This window comes from Podarcis raffonei, chromosome 1, assembly GCF_027172205.1.
Source record: "Podarcis raffonei isolate rPodRaf1 chromosome 1, rPodRaf1.pri, whole genome shotgun sequence".
NCBI classification, from domain to species: domain Eukaryota; kingdom Metazoa; phylum Chordata; class Lepidosauria; order Squamata; family Lacertidae; genus Podarcis; species Podarcis raffonei.
This window is the reverse complement of record NC_070602.1, coordinates 124,130,434-124,148,021: the sequence shown is the minus strand read 5'-3', so window position 1 is coordinate 124,148,021 and position 17,588 is coordinate 124,130,434. Positions and strand designations below refer to the sequence as shown.

General features: G+C 39.7%; 1 protein-coding gene across 5 annotated transcripts in view; it reads left to right on the top strand.

Annotated features, from left to right (window-relative positions):
* The window catches only part of GLS (glutaminase), a 79,286-nt gene that overhangs the window by 21,761 nt on the left and 39,937 nt on the right, over nucleotides 1-17,588 (top strand). For 2 of the 5 annotated variants that reach the window (XM_053360732.1, XM_053360741.1), the window contains exons 7-12: nucleotides 1,860-1,918; nucleotides 10,782-10,814; nucleotides 12,170-12,228; nucleotides 14,660-14,726; nucleotides 15,423-15,473; nucleotides 16,867-17,043. In XM_053360732.1, the coding sequence (XP_053216707.1) occupies nucleotides 1,860-1,918; nucleotides 10,782-10,814; nucleotides 12,170-12,228; nucleotides 14,660-14,726; nucleotides 15,423-15,473; nucleotides 16,867-17,043 (446 nt within the window). Of the gene's footprint in view, nucleotides 1-1,859; nucleotides 1,919-2,911; nucleotides 2,947-8,226; nucleotides 8,277-8,493; nucleotides 8,516-8,544; nucleotides 8,610-10,781; nucleotides 10,815-12,169; nucleotides 12,229-14,659; nucleotides 14,727-15,422; nucleotides 15,474-16,866; nucleotides 17,044-17,588 lie in introns of those variants that run through there. The other 3 variants (XM_053360749.1, XM_053360756.1, XM_053360750.1) reach the window with 3 other exon arrangements.

Here is a 17,588-nt window from a genome sequence, read left to right as displayed (position 1 = left end):
TGGGGAGGGCATGGGAGAGAGGGGAAAACTTCGCAAATCCCCCGCGTCTCAGCTGAACCGCTGGAACGGAGCAGCTTGTTTTCAGGCAGGATAGATTTGAGCATTGTCTGGGTCCTAGTGCCCCTACTGCTTTTTTGTGCTCCATTCTATTGCTGCTGGTGGCTGCTTATCATTCAGGCTGCAAGGAGGAGCGCTTTTACACAGCTAATGGCGAATCCCCTGCAATCCAAGTCCTCCTCACTTGCTCAAATCTATTCTGCCTCAAAACAAGGAGCGGAAGGAAAAGGCTGCAAACTGTTAAATGGAAAAAAACCCAGGCACAGGGCAAATACCTTAAGTATACCTTTAAAGCAACAGTGCTCTTTCCCTCCCTCCTCCCCGCTCAGCTCGCAGAAAAGCTCCTTCTCCACACCCCCCACGCGTGCTCCTTGTCCCTTGAGTTCTTTTCCTTCCCTCCCCACTTAAAACGTGGTTACAAAGCATGGATCCACATGGATCCTCAGGATTTTTGCACTGGGTCACCCCAAATTCACCATCAGATCACATAGCATTTCCATGGCTATAGCCTGCACCAAAAAACACACGCACCCACTGTTTCAATGGCGCAAAAACATGGTTACAAAGCATGGATCCACATGGATCCTCAGGATTTTTGCATTGGGCTACCCCAAACTCACTGTCAGATCACATGTCTGTGGCCACAGCATGAACCATAAAAATCATACATCCACTGTTTCGTTTAGAATATTTTTTCCTTGTTTTCCTCCTCTAAAAACTACGTGCGTGTTATGGTCAGATGCGTGTTATAGAGCGAAAAATACGGTATTTAGCCTTGAATTCCAGGCCATTAACTTCTTGATGGTGATTACTAAGCTCTTAATACATAAGAACTAGGATACTGTAATGTCCTTGGCACAGTTCCAAGTGTGTGAGTATCAGCAGTTGTTTCCACAGGCAGGATGCGCCAACTGTTGTGTCTAAAAGTTACTGCTATGTGCCAACTCAATATTTCATTAGGAGTAGAGCGCATGCACTTTCATTGACTATCCTAAATATAGTCCACTAGTTTTCCTATATCACAGTGTCATCTTAACAGATAATTCCACCTCACCATAAGACTTTTTAAAAAATTACTAACATTTGTTCTAGGACCGAACTATTTTTTTTTACCTGTTTTCTCCTTGCATAAATTTTGACAGCATATTTTATTGGATACCCTTGCACCACTAGGTCCTGTAGCCAGGATGTTCTAGTTCAGTAACAACTCCCTATACTGCATGTAGAATTTATAGCTGAAACATAAATGGGGTGTAGTAAACAGAACAAAACTAATTCAATGTTGAGATTTCCAAATCCGTCTGCGCAAGCATATCAGCTTGCCAGACTGAATTATCTCTCCCAGTACATTTTGGGGGTTCTCCTGGACCCTTCCCACTGAGCTTATTTTTTTGGGGGGGAGGGGGAGCCCTTTGCAGAAGTGGAAGTACTAGAACAGGGTTCATTAGGTGAATAAAGCCCCATGTTAATAAGTTTGTATATGTTAATCAGTGGTTTTTTTTAAAGTTTGCTGCGTTTAGTTTAATTGAAAATGTATATTTCTACTGTTACTCAGAGCATAGTTAACTTCTTTTTAGATGACGTGAATGCATGTGCCATTATCTCTGGCATGCAAGAGCTGTCTATTTCATTTCATTATTCTGGTTTGGAATTTAGTCCACTTATGCAGTAGGGAATCCTGACTACATGTGGAAAGTTGATTGATGGAGAAGAGAATAGATTGTGCTGGTTTTCACACACGTTTTGTTAATTTAATTCCTTGGGAAGTGAATGTACATGACTGAATAACTTTTGTTTTGCAGACAAACCTCACAATCCTATGGTGAATGCTGGAGCAATTGTGATCACTTCCTTGATCAAGGTAAAATGTTTACACAAATTTTCTGAACTGCATTATTAACATTTTTGTGGAAAGCTATGTTGTGCAATGTTAGATATTGCACGGACAATGAAAGTTTTAATTTGAATTGCAGTTTGTAGTCCACACAAGCATGTGGGCAAATATGCAAAAATATTTGAATCTAGAGGGGTATGTGTGAAAGTAACTGTTTTCCTTGTTAGTTTTCTGAAACTAAACCCTACCCTGTATGTTCAAAAACCAGTTCTGAGGTATGGTACAAAATAATTTTAAGGGGAAATGCTCCTGGTGTGTTATTTCTCTCTTCTCCCTCCTCCTTTAAATTTGCTGGATTCCAAACTGCTGTTTGAAATAGGTTGGGTTAAATATGGGCTCCTACTTTTTTCAGAGTAACACATGCTTCTCTAGATTTGTGGCCTGAATTATATTAAAATGGAAGGAATATTAGATAAGCATAACACCTTCTACTTGAGATTTTATGGATTCTGTGAAACATGCAACTCATTTTAAAGTCTGTTAAATGAGAACTTGTACATCAATTTTAATATACAGTTTAAATTGTTTCTTACATATTTTAGCATTTGTTGCAGTGATGCTCTTCTAGAGGATTTAAAACAAAAATTGTTTCTACATCAAGTGTATATTTTGAATGACAGAATTGTTCATTATATTTACAAGTATTAACATACTTTGGGTGTTTACATCATTAATATGCCTTAATTGCTCATTTAGTGTGATGAGATATCTGTAAGAATTAAAAACTTATACTGGAAGCAGTGGCTCTCTAGAAATAAGTGAAAGCTAATCAACATTTCACTCCCCTAGTAGCCTTAAAAATGGACAACCTATGCCGTTGATTACATCTTAACATCCATTGATTTGTTTTCAGACTTTTAGATATGAGAGGCTACTTCAGTCTTGGCTCATGATTTTCTGCTTTTCGTTATATTGAATAAAATAAAATAAAATCCTGCTTAAAACATTTATCTTTAATAGCTATAGGTGAAGGAAAATGGCCTTAAGTATGACAGGTAAATTTATTCATGTTTAACTTTTCTCTGTAGGTTTAAATAACTTTGAAATTCATTTTGACAGTGGGTTAGAATAAGCAATATACAATATATCAAATACTTGACTGTAATTATTGCCACAGTACAGCCTGTTACAAAGTACTGTAGGGTAAAATCCAAAGTGCAAACTTTCCTGGAAATAAGTTCCACTGTAATTAGTCTAAAATGTGCTTTTCTATCACAACAGTGTAGGTTTCAGGCTGTTGTAATATTCTGCAGTTTTAGTTTTTACTGCATGCAATCGTGATATCATGACAAGAACACTATAGCAACTTTTGTAGCCAGTACTGGATTGCATTGAAACTTTGCATGTAGTATACTTGCATGTCCAGCAGACATAAATCACCATATTGCATCATCTGTTTAAAGTGATTGTAAGACATTTTTTGTGATACATCTACTGGGAAGCTATTTTGTAAAAACTGAGTGACTATGAAAACTTAGAAATCAGCACTGGGTTTTTAATACTTGGTTTTAATTTTAAAATATTTTCGCTATCATTCTGAGTTAATTGTAAGCTCACACTTAGTAACATTCACAACCACAGGCTAATGGTATGTTTGCTTGGAAATAAGCCTTGCTGTCTCCAATGAGACCTACTTCTAATGCCTATGTATAGAATTAGAGTAGCTTCATACATGAATTTGGAGCATTTGTTAGCTCAAGATCATAGAATACTAAAATTTCTGTGCTTGGTCTAGTACAGAGTGGCAAGTCAAATGGCTGTTTAAGGCTACAATCCAAAGATGTAATCTGTTTTGTTGAAAAGGGTGCAAAACCTTGGGAATTCATTCATTGCGTATCTTAAATGTGTACCTTATTACATGTTGTTTTTCACAACTGTATATGCAATAGGGCAATAGTTCTAACTGGTTAGCATATTACTGCCTTTCATGATGGCTTTCTAAACCTACTGCCATTTGAAACCATTAAAATATAACACATATAGTGGCAAGACAATGCTGAGTTGTACCAAAGTCCTTTCCTGTATATAAGGAAAGTTATAGAAGCTCCTTTAGCTTGAGTGGTTAAAGCATATTAGTCACTGACTCCTAAAGTATGGTACATAAGAGAAAGTAAAGTTATTTTCTAGAGCAGTCAGTGGCCACCACTGATAGAACATTAAGCCATGATTTTAAGGGTCTGGGTTCAAAGAGTGCAACAAGCCAGGCGTTGACTTACTTTGGCTGTGATGTGGTAGCTGCGGGAGTTGGATAGGACCATTGCAGGAAGTGTTTGAGCACTAGCAAGCTAACATAAAGCCATAGTTTGTTTTAAACTATGGTTTGATGTCGTGTACAAATTGGGCCAGTGATAAACATCTCAATTAAAATTAAACTCACTTTGTACAGTACTTAGATGCAGCTGTATTGAGTGTGCAGTAAAGATGTGCCGGGTTTTTGTTGGCCACTCCTGGGGAGATTGCTGGGCTAAATAGATCTCAGATATGGCCTAAGAAAGCCGTTCTTAGTGACTAAGGTTTCTTGTTCTTGCGCATACTCTGGTCTGTTGCTTCTCAAAGTGCTACTATACAGTTTTGGATCTTGCATAGTGGCAGCTGTATGTCAGGAGCTGTGCATAAAAGCCTTACTGAATGAGAGATGCTTGCTATGTCAACCTGCTGAATAATAGTGTATTGACATCTACAAATCTGTGATGTAGGACATAGGTGACCGATCGGCATTAGAATTCGAAAGATTTTAATTCTCATGCAACATACTGCATGACCACTGTTAAGAGAGGTCATCTAGAGAGGTCAAATGAATAAAACCCTCAGTGTAACAAATCTTAAGAACTGGTGCTCTGTGGGAATACAAAATAGTTATAATCATGTACATAGGTGAGCAGAGAATGCAATAACAATGATTACTCCTTTTCACCCATTTTCTAGTGTGCACCACCATAACATGAGGTGAATTCTTCCTTTGGTCAGACCTTGCAGTTCTTACCATGGTTGAAATTTATACGTACATGTTACAATTTTACAGTTTGGTGTTACTACCTTTCCCCACCCCCTGGCAAGTGCACAATTTAATTAATGAAAGCTATTCTCTTTTCCTAAATTCTAAATACAAAAATCCCCTTATGTGGGAATCCCAAGCTTTAGTTAAAAGATACACGAGTCTTAAATAAATTGCTGTATCTGAACGTCTTTGCAGTTTCTAGATTTACAGTTTGAAACAGTATTTGTAATTATTATTATTAGGTGTAGTTAAGCATAGCAATTGGAGGTAAGCCCTAATTGCCAGCCATTAACCCCTCAGAAGACATGGTTTTCCATTATTGAAATATTTGTCCTAATGCTTGTAGTGGTCACTTTTTCAGTTAATGTTTGATAAGTTTTGCAGGGCCCATTGCAATCCAGAATAAACTCCCAGAAAATAGACTAGGTTGGTTTATATACCCAGCAGACCCTTTTTGTTTAATTTTTTATATAGAGACAGTGAAAGAATCGGGATAGCTAATAGAACTGATGTCAAAGTATGTTTGGAGAGTAAATATTCTTCAAGGGTTTTTTTGCATTCACTTAGAGGAAACTCTTTAGAAATTCAGTATCAGAACTGATAATGGATGCTGCTTGTCAATGGATGGGCTCCATCAATGGAAGGATTCCAACAACCTTATCTAAAAATGAGGGGAAGGAAAACCACTTATAAATCATTTTTTTCAGCTTCAGCTATGAAATAATAAATGCAATCATGAGAGCTAACAAAGTAATACCTGGAATAGACCCATTGAAATAAATGGAGTTAAGTAATGTTCGTGTGGACATATTCCTAGTGATCAAACTGACTAGGGCAACCTAAGTCTCAGATTGGAACCCATTTACTTATGAAAATGGTGGAGAACTGAACTAACCTCTATCTGCATAGAAGTTGTACTAGATGTAATGAAAGCTAGCAGTTCTTGCAGGCTCATCCCTATAAATGTTATACGACAACTCTGCTCTTCATACCCTATAGCTTCTGAATATATTCAGCCTTTTGTTCTGTGTTTCAGCTGATTACTCAGTTTAGTAATCCTGCAGCTAAATGGATATATGTACAGAAACAGCTTTATTTCTTTAAACATAGATCACATTTCCCTTTCCCTCCCTCCTGCTTACTCAGACATGATACTTGTCTTTTCCTATAGGTTCTTCAAAATTTTATATATATCTGAAAAAAATATTAATAGTAACTTGCTTAGTTTTCCAATGCATGGTCTGTTGTTTATGAAAATATTAATTAATACAACACTTCTGCTGTTTGAGGTTGTCTCTTTCATCTTGACAATCCTTTATTCCAATTTTATAGAAGTAGCCCCACTGAGTGAATTGACCAAGGCTCCCCAGTATGTCCATTTCTGAGGTGAGACCTACTTAATCCAGGGTCTCCTAGATTCCAATTCAAGCTAGGCTAGAAGTGTTGGTCAGATGTAAAACACAACCAAAGCAAAAGATTATTAAACAATATGGTCTATTTGTGTTCGAAGGTTTAAATGTAACTTGTAAGCAACAGTTACAAATTGAGTTTACATATTAAAATTCTAGCCATAAATATAATACTAGTCATAAATATAATACAAGAATTGATCTTGTTTGTGTTTCGATATGCTCTCAAATCATTCAGTCAAGCCCTGATCATAGGCTAGATCCAGAAAAAGTAATATTTTGAGCAGACCCTTTGAAATCAGTGGGACAAATTATCTGTGACTTCCAATTTGCACACTGAAAGTTCTCTTCTGTGCCACTGTTTGGGAAAACTGTATGCATATGGTGTTGATTTTGCTGATAGTTATTTTCCTGACATTGAACTTATGTGGCAGTTTTGGCACATACTGGGTTTCACGCAACTCCAGTGAGCATGTGGTTTATAGATATTTTTTTGAATAATTCTGGAACTTTGAATCAGGATATCTTAAGTATTCTGACACCCCCCAAAAAAAATCTGTTCTGGGGGATTCTTTCAACCCTGGGGATGTTGCAGAGGGAGGTGGGATAAGTTCTGTTGCACAGGTGCTATTCCTTGCAAGTACATAGTTGCATAATCAGCCTTTGAAGGAAGAACCACATAAGCTTGCATAATACAAGTCAAGTAACAGTATTAAGCACAGAATTAAACATGGTGAGGTAGTACCTCAAAACTGAGAGCTATAAGAAAAATCTAAGTATTGCTGAGATCCTATTGCATGCTGATGCAATTATAATATAAATAAATAAAATGAGAGCCTATCCTCTAATTTAATATGGATATGTAAACGTTCTTTTAAAAACTTGCATGAATGATGTGTCATTGGATTGTCTCAGTCTAAAACTACTTTGTGTTCATAGACGTTCATTGTATATACACAAAAGTGTGCATATACACATAAATATACATTCAAGCATGCACACTGCAAGTGTGTATATGTATATATTATGTTTGTGAAGTTATTGCATGGTACGTTTGTAGACAGATGAACTGCTTGTAAAACTTCATATATATAAAACTTGAGACTCCACAAAGTGGAAAATTAGACTGAAGTCAAAATAAAATTTGGAGAGAACAAAGAACTGCTCTGTGTTCCATCTTAAAGTTGCCGGGGGAAATATTTTCACAATTTCCAGGGGGGAAAACAACTCTCAAATATTTGGTGCCTCATTTCTGGTTGACTTTACCTACAACTTTTGCCTCCTTTAATCTGTAAAAGAAATGGGAAAAACTGGCGGTGTTAAGAACTGCATTAAGAGTCCCATTTTAACGAATAGTTCATGCAGTACAAGCTAAATCCAAGTTTAGGGTTTTGCTTTTTAAAGATGCTTACTTTTTAATCAATGTGCTTAAACTGGTATCTAGAAGGTGCTGTGAAAGAGTGTTTTTTGTGTGTGTCAGGGTTTTGTTTTGTTTTTTGGAGCTAAAGGCAGGGAAACCCTGAATTTGATAAATGCTGAAATAAGTTTGCTCAGACACCATTGTTTTGCTATGTTTACTCTGCTAATAGTATCAAACATATGAAGATGCTCCTTTGGTTTTTTTGCAGTTAAGGTCGGGTGTGGGGAGAGAACCAATCCTTTCTGTACTTTTGGCATTAAGCATCTTTCTCCTTACCCTGTAATACGGGGGAGAAATGCAAAACTTGTTTCAGTTTTTAACTGCCTTAACCTTAACGACAATGACCAGTACGGCATCCCGTAACTAATGCTGACCCACTTCCCCAAAGCAACATTCACTGTGCATTTAAAAGGTTTTTGTGGTTTAAATGTTGTTACATATTTTACAGCATTAGGATCTATGGAATATTTTGACAACTGCAACAGTTCAATGAAGTTGGTAATTTCTTCTTTTAATTATTTTTTCATTGAACAGATTTGGAGTTACACTTTTTTAAAAGCTTGTTTTTCTAATGCCTTTCAACACAATGCTTAACCTTTTTAGCGTATTTCTTAAATAGTCATTGACTATGGGTAGCAGTATTTTTACTTTATTGGTGCATAACTTTTGACACAACAGTGTGGTATTCTTTCAGCTGGTGATCATACGTGTATGACTGCACATCACTAGATGAGCTGGTGCGTGTGGCTTCACAGATTATCTGCAACACCCTAATCCACTTGTAGAATGGGAAATGAGGCTGGCTTTATGCATTTCATGAGTAGAATTCTGGTACATACAGGATTCAGGTTTTTTTTTCTTTCCCCTATATTAAACATAGTGCAAGTAATGTTTTTTGGATTGATTTGAGGTAGTGCTTTTAGATAACAGAACTAAATAACATATTAACCCGATGTTTCTGAGGCATTAAGTAATGCCTATTAATTTGTGACAGTCTGTTTTTAAAATTTATTAAGTATATTTATAATAATAAAATAAACTTATGCAATATGCATCCATCCATCCTGATGCTTAACAATAGATTCCCAGCCACATTTAGTTCTGGAGACGGTCTGTTGGTAAAATGGTATTCACAACAAATCTCTTAGAAATTGCCTGTCAAGTTAGTCCTTTGGACACACAGATACAGTTGCTAGACTGTTGTTCAAGATAAGGACAATGCTCCTTTATCCTATACCACCGCATTCCCATCAAATATGGTAAATCTGCCTTATTTAAAATACCCTACCTCCATAGCAGTTTATAGCTGTGTTTCCATAGTGTTTATTTTTTAAATTTTGAGCTGGCAACCAGGGATATTCCTGAAAAAGACAGCACAGTTAAAAAAACCAGTTTTGTTTTTTTGACAAAAGGAAATACCCATTTTAAATATCCACATATCAAGTACCTGTAGCAAGAACTTGATTCTGTGACCACAACCCAGAGTAGAGTGAATGGAGATCTGTACAGAGAGGCTTTCCCTTTTGGGGTAGCAAGTTCTCTTTGCCCCCAATATAATTTACGCAGAGTAACAGCTTGGGCCAGGGCTCCTAGATATATACACCCAGGCATTGATGATTGCAGGCTTTACACTTGCTATATCATATAGCAAGCATGAAAACATAACAGTGTCAATTGTAGAGTTGCCTTTATATCGTTCCTTGAGTTTCTAAGCAAGGGTATAATGCTGAAATAAGGGACGCGGGTGGCGCTGTGGGTAAAAGCCTCAGCGCCTAGGACTTGCCGATGGAAAGGTCGGCGGTTCGAATCCCCGCGGCGGGGTGCGCTCCCGTTGCTCGGTCCCAGCGCCTGCCAACCTAGCAGTTCGAAAGCACCCCCAGGTGCAAGTAGATAAATAGGGACCGCTTACTGGCGGGAAGGTAAACGGCGTTTCCGTGTGCTGCGCTGGCTCGCCAGATGCAGCTTTGTCACGCTGGCCACGTGACCCGGAAGTGTCTCCGGACAGCGCTGGCCCCCGGCCTCTTAAGTGAGATGGGCGCACAACCCCAGAGTCTGTCAAGACTGGCCCGTACGGGCAGGGGTACCTTTACCTTTATAATGCTGAAATAGAGGCTGTGTCAAGGTAGAGGGAGAGAAGCATAAGGATTGTGCTCTGCCCTTTGAGTCCCACTGATGCTTAACTGGACATTTTAAAATGTTTGCCAGTTAATAAAATCCAGGCATCTTTTGAACTGCATTTGGACAGTATATCTGCTACTGCAATTTCTGTTATACTGTAAGATGTTTACCAATAAAACTTTGGAATTAATGGCTGGGGTGTAAAGATGCTTATGCACACACCCAGGATTTCCCATGTGTGCATCAGGGCACCCTTGATACTTTCCCCAATTGCTGTTTGTGCTGTTTTGGAGTCATTTCCTAAGTTTTGACAGCAGCTTAACAAGTGGCGGAAGGGATGCACAAATGGAAGTTCTCAGCTGGACTCTTTGGTTATAAGCTAGACTTTTTCATGCAGTTGCCCTTATAGCAGTGGTAACACTCATCTTCTACTCAATAGTTTATGTACAACCGCCACTGGCCCCTAAATAAAATAGCACTGAACATTCTAGTATCCAGCACAATGTAAAATAAAGTCTTGGACTACAAGAATGGAACGTTAATGTATCCACTGATTACAATAAACTATAAGTGAATTTCCAAGGCACTAATTCATAATTGAGTAGAGCACTTAAAATAAAGCTAGCCTTATTCAATGTTCATCTCTGTTTCCTCACCTTAGTAATTTTCAAAAATTGAAACTTTCTGTAGTGTTCTTAAGTTTGATATAAACAATTTAGTAATCTAACTTTAGGTATTTAGACTAATAAATAAAACAATAGTTTAATATTAAATATTTAAGTAGTTATAGATTATTATGAATTATTTTCTTTAAACTAAGTTAAATTAGAATTAAAACTTCTCTTGTATTAACAAACTTTGTAAATATGTCTTCTTTCCTTTCAGCAAGGAGCAAATAATGCTGAGAAATTTGACTATGTAAGTGAACCATCAAACCTTTTAAAAATTATTTCCCATAGTTGAGTTTGAAACTGCAGGGTAAGATTTTATTTTTGTATTTGCTTTCCCCCCCTTCATTTCTGATCTGTGAACTGGCATTCGGAGTCTAATTTAAGCAAAATAAAAGAAAAGCCATAATCTTGCTCCTGTAGAATGAACTTGGGTTCTGAAACACACCAAGCTATGATAAACTTTTCATAGTTGGTGCTTTTGAGAATCAGTTTCTTTCCTTTTTGTATTATTTTCAATTTCTGAAAGTCTACATTGCTGCTGAAGAAGGAACTTCAGTTTCAAAACAAGCCAAACGTCAATAAACTTTAATAGTTGGCTGTCAGGGAACTGCCATCGGCTCAGGGGCGAGAGGGGAAAAGCCGAATGGATTACAGAGAGCCCCCAAAGATCGTGGGAAGCAGCACTTCCTCAGCGGAGGAAGGAAGCCACGCCTCTAGTGGAGAGGAGATGCAGGGCTCGGAGGAGGCAAGGCGATGCCAGGACACCTTGCCTGAGCAAAGCGGGGAGGAGGGAGGTCCTCCTTTACCCAAGCCGTCCTTGCGCAGTAGGCTTCCGCGCAGAGAGGGGAGGCGCAGACTGGGGGTTGAGAAACTACTCTGCTGGGAAAGATTTAAGCACCGCCCACTCTCAGATTCTGCCAGTGAATGAGCAAGACACGGAATAGAAGCTCTCTGCATTCTAAAGGTTTTTACCACCAATAAGAAAGCTTTAGAACAGACTATTGAAGGCATATTGCCTGATTGCTCTCGAGCAACCAACCGATTCCTCTAACACTGGCGAAAACAGCAAAAACATTGAAACACCTAAGTATTGTTTGTGCAGCTTAACGGTCCAGTTCTCACAAAATGCTAAGCCATTGTTCAGCATTATAGGGACAGTCCTTGGAGGCACGCACTGCCCTTTCATCTTTCAGTCCAAGGAGGAAATGGAAGCATTTGTTTCCTGGTTTAAAATAACCACAGTTTACATCTAAACTGGACCAAAACTGTAGTTACTTTACACTATGGTTTATTGAAATAAGCCAGATAATAAACCCTAATTTGATCTTGTCTTGTTTCATTAAACAGTCAGTTAAATTAACCTGAGTCCCTCAATGGGACATGACATAATAAACTGGCTTCCTCTAGACCACAGAAGTGGAAGCTCCCAATCTCATGGCTATGCTGAAGAAGGAATGGAAGTGCATAAACCTAAGGCTTGTTCTCGTGATGCAAAACCAAGGTTTCATATTTCATCTGAACCAGGCCAATGAATGTTGAATCCTAGGTGTATGGGGATACGTTACTGTACATTCTGAAAACATTGTGATGCTTCTTTAACAGGTGATGCAGTTCATGAATAAGATGGCTGGAAATGAATACGTTGGGTTCAGTAATGCCACGTAAGTATGCTTTTTAGTTTTAAAAATTTCCTCTTTACCCAGTTTCTTCTTGAGTCTATACTTAGTTCTGCTACCGTAAGTTAGGTAGTAAGTACATTGGAACCTCGTTTTTCGAACGTAATCCGTTCCGGAAGATCGTTCAACTTCCGAAACGTTCAAAAACCGAGTCACAATGGGCAGTCGGCAATTTCAATGGAGAAAATTGAAAAACCCTCAGTGGAAGCTGTTCAGTTTCCAAGCCATGTTCGAAAACGAAAGCAATTACTTCCGGGTTTTCGGTGTTCGAAAACTGAAATGTTTGGCTTTGGAGACCCTCGAAATCCGAGGTTCCACTGTAGTTCAAACAAGTTTAGGTTTATTCAAATGGAGCATGATTTATGCTTGTCTTCACCAAACACTCCCTTTTCTGAGTCCTGTAGCACTTAAGGAAAAGGAGATGTGATTCCTGCAAAGGCCCAGGGAGGCAGTTTCTCCTTTGTAAGTTTGGCTTTTGGGGAAAGCACCAGCAGTGCCTCACTACTGATGCCGCCTCCAAAACTCCGCTTCTTCCAAGCTCTCTTGAGAGAAGAAAATATTTTTCTTTTTTTAGGATTTATTTTGGGGGGGGGGAAGCAGTAGCAGGGCATGCTCAACTGCAGTACAAAAACTAGTTCTCTCCATATTATTGTGGAGGGAAATAGGTGATTTTTCAACTGCAGAGTTGGGTGGAAGGTTCCCTCTGCAATAACTGAGCAGAAAAGGAAAGAGACCACCACCACCGCTTTTCTCCATGAAAAAGGCAGGCAGTACTGTTCCTTTTTCCATCAGGTTTTGCTGGATGCAGCGGCTGGTGTTTTTTCTCAGCAGCTCAACGTGCCAGGAGGGAAAGCATTTTTGAGGATGAAAGGAGAAAGAGTTTTTGCCACAAGCAGGACATTTTGCGAAAGCACAGGGAGTGTTCGCTGGACAGCAGAAGGACATTGCCACTAGCAAATAAGATTATGAAATCCTGATTAAAATACGCTCAGGATGCTTGGAAAAAAGAGGACATTCTAAAATTCCATTGCTTCATTGCCTTCGTTTCAGCCAACAAAAGTCAACCAGAATAAACAGATCTTAAAAGCTGCTGAAAGATGTTTTGGCATTGGAGCATCTTCTATGGAAAGAGCTGGATTGCTGTAGTTCAGCCATCCCTGAGTGAATGCTTCTCTGTGTCTTTTGCAGTCTATACTTGACTCATGATGTTATGTGGTCTGGCTCAAGGAACAGTCTGCTTTGGAGATGCTCAAACCGGACTGTTAATAGCTTGTAAAAGTTATGGAGGGAGGTAGCACCTTGAACTGTGTTTCAAAAGCAATATGAAGCCAGTGCAGATTCTAGACTGCTGGTAGAATTGGCATCCATTGATGGCTTGCCAGGAAGCAGCCTGCTGTACCAGTTAAAGCCTGGCCTAGCTTCAAAGTTCATAGAAAGGTGCATGATCAGAGTTGGAAAGGAACACAAGAGCCATTTAGTCCAACCCCCTGCAATGCTGGAATCTTTTGCCCAACATGGGACTCAAACCCACAACCCTGAGATTAAGAGTCTCATGCTGTACCCACTGAGCTACATTATATGGGAACTGCAGGTTGCCACTCCCTTGCTCATCCGATATATGCAATGAAACACAATCATGGAATCCTTCTAGTTTAGAAATTGTTGTTTTTTGCTGCAAAACTAAGAATTGCTTGTTGCATCTGTAAAACTTCCCCTTTCCTGGGAGTGGGCCCCATTGCACTTAGTACTTCTGTGTAGACATGTATAGGTTTGCACTGACCGTATTTTACAACCCTTTCTAGTTTCCTTATTTAATAATTTGCAGTTTTACTGAAAATTTATTCAAATTGTATAATGGAGAAATGCTCAATAGGCAGCCTTTGTTGTTGTTTTGGCTAGAAATGCCCTATGACACTAATTTGTTTTTAAACTAAGCTTGTGTCTTGCTAAACCTGTAGATTGGATAGGTAACATTTTTTGGGCCAGTGGACAGGCACATTTGGATTTTTTTACATTTCCTGGGGGCTGTCACATCCAAAAGAAAAGAAAAGAAAGACACAAAAAGGCACAGGCGTGCTCCCCCTCCTCCCCATCAGTGCAAAAAAGTCGTGTACACCAACCATCACTATGGTCAGTGTGGCTTTTTAAGGGATTAAAGACAAAGACCTTTCACAGACACCACGGGAGAGGCACCCATGAGTCGGCAACCATTGATGTAGCCACTTAAGCCTCTCTCTTGAAGAAGGTAGCAGAACTATCAACATTAACAAAATGTCATCAACATACAGAAATTAATTCTGGCTTGCTAAATGAATATTACGGTGTTTTTAAAAAAGTTGTATCCTGGTCAGAAGCTTTCAGTACTGTTAATAAGTGCCCTGGTCTTAAGGTGCATTTTCATATTTCCTCACACTAGGTTCCAGTCTGAAAGAGAGAGTGGAGATCGAAACTTTGCAATAGGTTACTATCTGAAAGAGAAAAAGGTATGTTGGAGGATTACATAGCCACCAGTTTCTTCACTTTTCAGGCCATGTACTAAGCAAACTACTACAGAACAGCCTTTCACATACAGTCAAACCTCAGTTGTCAAACGTAATCTGTTCCGGAAGACAGTTCGACTTCCATAATGTTCAACAACCGAGGATCAAAGCGCAGTCGGCAAAGTCAATGGAGGAAAAAAGAAAAAAATAACTCCCTAGAAGCCATTCGGCTTCCAAAAATTGTTCGAAAACAGGAGCAGTTACTTCCAGGTTTTTGGCATTTGGGAGCCGAAACGTTCCAAAACGGAGGTGTTTGGGAGCCAAGGTGTGACTATATGCATAATATGTATAGGATATAATGGTGATTCACAAAAGGGTGCATGCAAGGTAAAGCAGCAGTTTCTGCTGTCTGGAAGCACACTTAACGGACTTGTTTATTTGTATGCCACTTTTCCACAAGATGGTGTCCAAAGTGGCTCTTGCATATCTGATAAACAGCAATAAATATAAGTCACTTGCACTTCGGGATTCTTGTCAGACGTACCTATTCCTCTACAAATATGAAGTCACAAACAGCCTGTTTTGTCAGCAAAAACTACCTCTAATTGGCTTTTGGCTGTGATGTCATGATACCACCTCCATATCTGTGAAACCTCATGGCCTAGCTTGTGTACTAAAATCCTCTGCTATTTTTTCTAGTGTTTTCCAGAAGGCACAGATATGGTTGGCATATTGGACTTCTACTTCCAGGTAATTATCTGAACTTCATGTCTATAATCCTGAAAGGGAAATGTAAAAAGCTACAGAAATAATTGGGCAAGTGATACTCTGGTTTCACCTCAGATCGTATAGAAATAATTGGGCAAGTGTAACATTGACAAAAATCTCAAAACTGGGGTCAACAGTTAACTATATTACAATACTTAACTAACTTACTTTTGCATATTTCATAAAGACAATAAAAATGCTGTACCCCAATATCAGATGCTATCAAACTATCTTTAAACTGTTATTGTAGCTTTAGTCTATGGAAGTCAGAGTAAGTTATCTTAGCAGTGGATTCCTATTACAGTGGTACCTCAGGTTACATACGCTTCAGGTTACAGACTCCGCTAACCCAGAAATAGTGCTTCAGGTTAAGAACTCTGCTTCAGGATGAGAACAGAAATTGTGCTCCCGCGGCGCGGCGGCAGCAGGAGGCCCCATTAGCTAAAGTGGTGCTTCAGGTTAAGAACAGTTTCAGGTTAAGAACGGACCTCCGGAACAAATTAAGTACTTAACCTGAGGTACCACTGTACAGTGGTACCTCAGGTTACAAACAGCCTAGCCAACGAACTTTTTGGATTATGAACACTTATAAACCGGAAATGAGTATTCTGGTTTGCGTATTATTTTTTAGATTGCGAACGTACTCCGGGTGTGAACTTCCGTTTTGTTGCCACGGCCTTCCCTTGCTCAGCGCAGCAGCGGCAGCAGAGGGACCCAGTGTTTTCTCCCCACAACGCATGCTAGGCCTGCGCTCCCTCGCCCCAGTCCCTCGGCGCGCTCTGCTCTCCCAGCCTCGAGAGGTGCGCCTCCTCCTGTCTGGTGCAAAGCACCAGCTCGAGAGCGAGCGAGTGAGCGAGCGCGGAGCTCAGCCCGGTGGTGGTGGCAAATGAGGGAGTCGCCTGCAGCCCAGAGCAGTGTGCCACAAGCCCCGTGCTTTGCCTACTGCTTCCTCCAGATCATCTTGGTTGCCATAGCCGGGCTCCCCATTCCTTCCGGTTCCATCCTGCCTCCTTCCCAGAGCGGGGCGGGCTCAGCAACGTAGGCCAACGGCTGGAGCCAGGGAGCCCAAAGAGCCGTGCGCCTGCCATTCCGTTTGCCTGCAGCTCGGCGCTTCCACAGCAGAGGGACCCAGAAGCGGAGAAGGGGGTCGCTGCAGCGTCATCCCGTCGAAGCGCCGACTGCAGACAAATGGAATGAAGGCGTGCAGCTCTTTGGCTTTCCTCCCTAATCTGCTGACAGCTCATTCCATAAGCTGCAGTCTATAGCTGGATCTAGTTTTTGTAAGGCAGTCTTTTAATCTGTTTACTTATGCAGTATACCACTTGTGTGTAATAGTTTGTAACTGTTCCTACTCTCACTCCCCACCTTTCTTAAGCTGTGTTCCATAGAAGTGACTTGCGAATCGGCCAGTGTAATGGCAGCAACATTGGCTAATGGAGGGTTTTGCCCAATCACTGGTGAGAGGGTACTGAGCCCAGAAGCCGTTCGGAACACACTAAGTTTAATGCACTCCTGTGGCATGTATGACTTCTCAGGACAGTTTGCCTTCCACGTAAGTAGCATTTTCAAACTAGCATTTAGTAGACGAGCCAATAGGAAACATTTAGGCTAAGCAGTATCATTCACTCTCTAAAGTAGCAATTTTAAGCTTTTACTTAATGTTATTTTATCTAAAATGTTTATATGCTGTCTTCCATCAAAACTGATTCAGTTCATAACAATATAAAGTGACAAGGCACAAAGTTGAAAATACAACTCAATAAAACAAAACTAACGGTAAAAGCTGTAGTTCAAATAGCAAATAAATAAATAACCAAGCAGAACGTTATTTAAATAAATAAAATAAGTAGGTAAGAACAAAAAGTTTAGCAAAGTTGACACCAAGCAAACAGCCATGGGGAGGTCATTACATACCTGGTTGACAGCTGCTTCCTTTCTGATGGCAGGCACACTCTGACAAGGACGTTGGAATTAGAATATGGGGACACTGATAATGAATCTCAAACTGTTTCAGACTTTGCCTGTTTGTTTCAGGGTCCAATTCTATCATGAAATTCTTTTAAAAGCAGGTGTGATTGTGGTCTTGATGAACTGTTC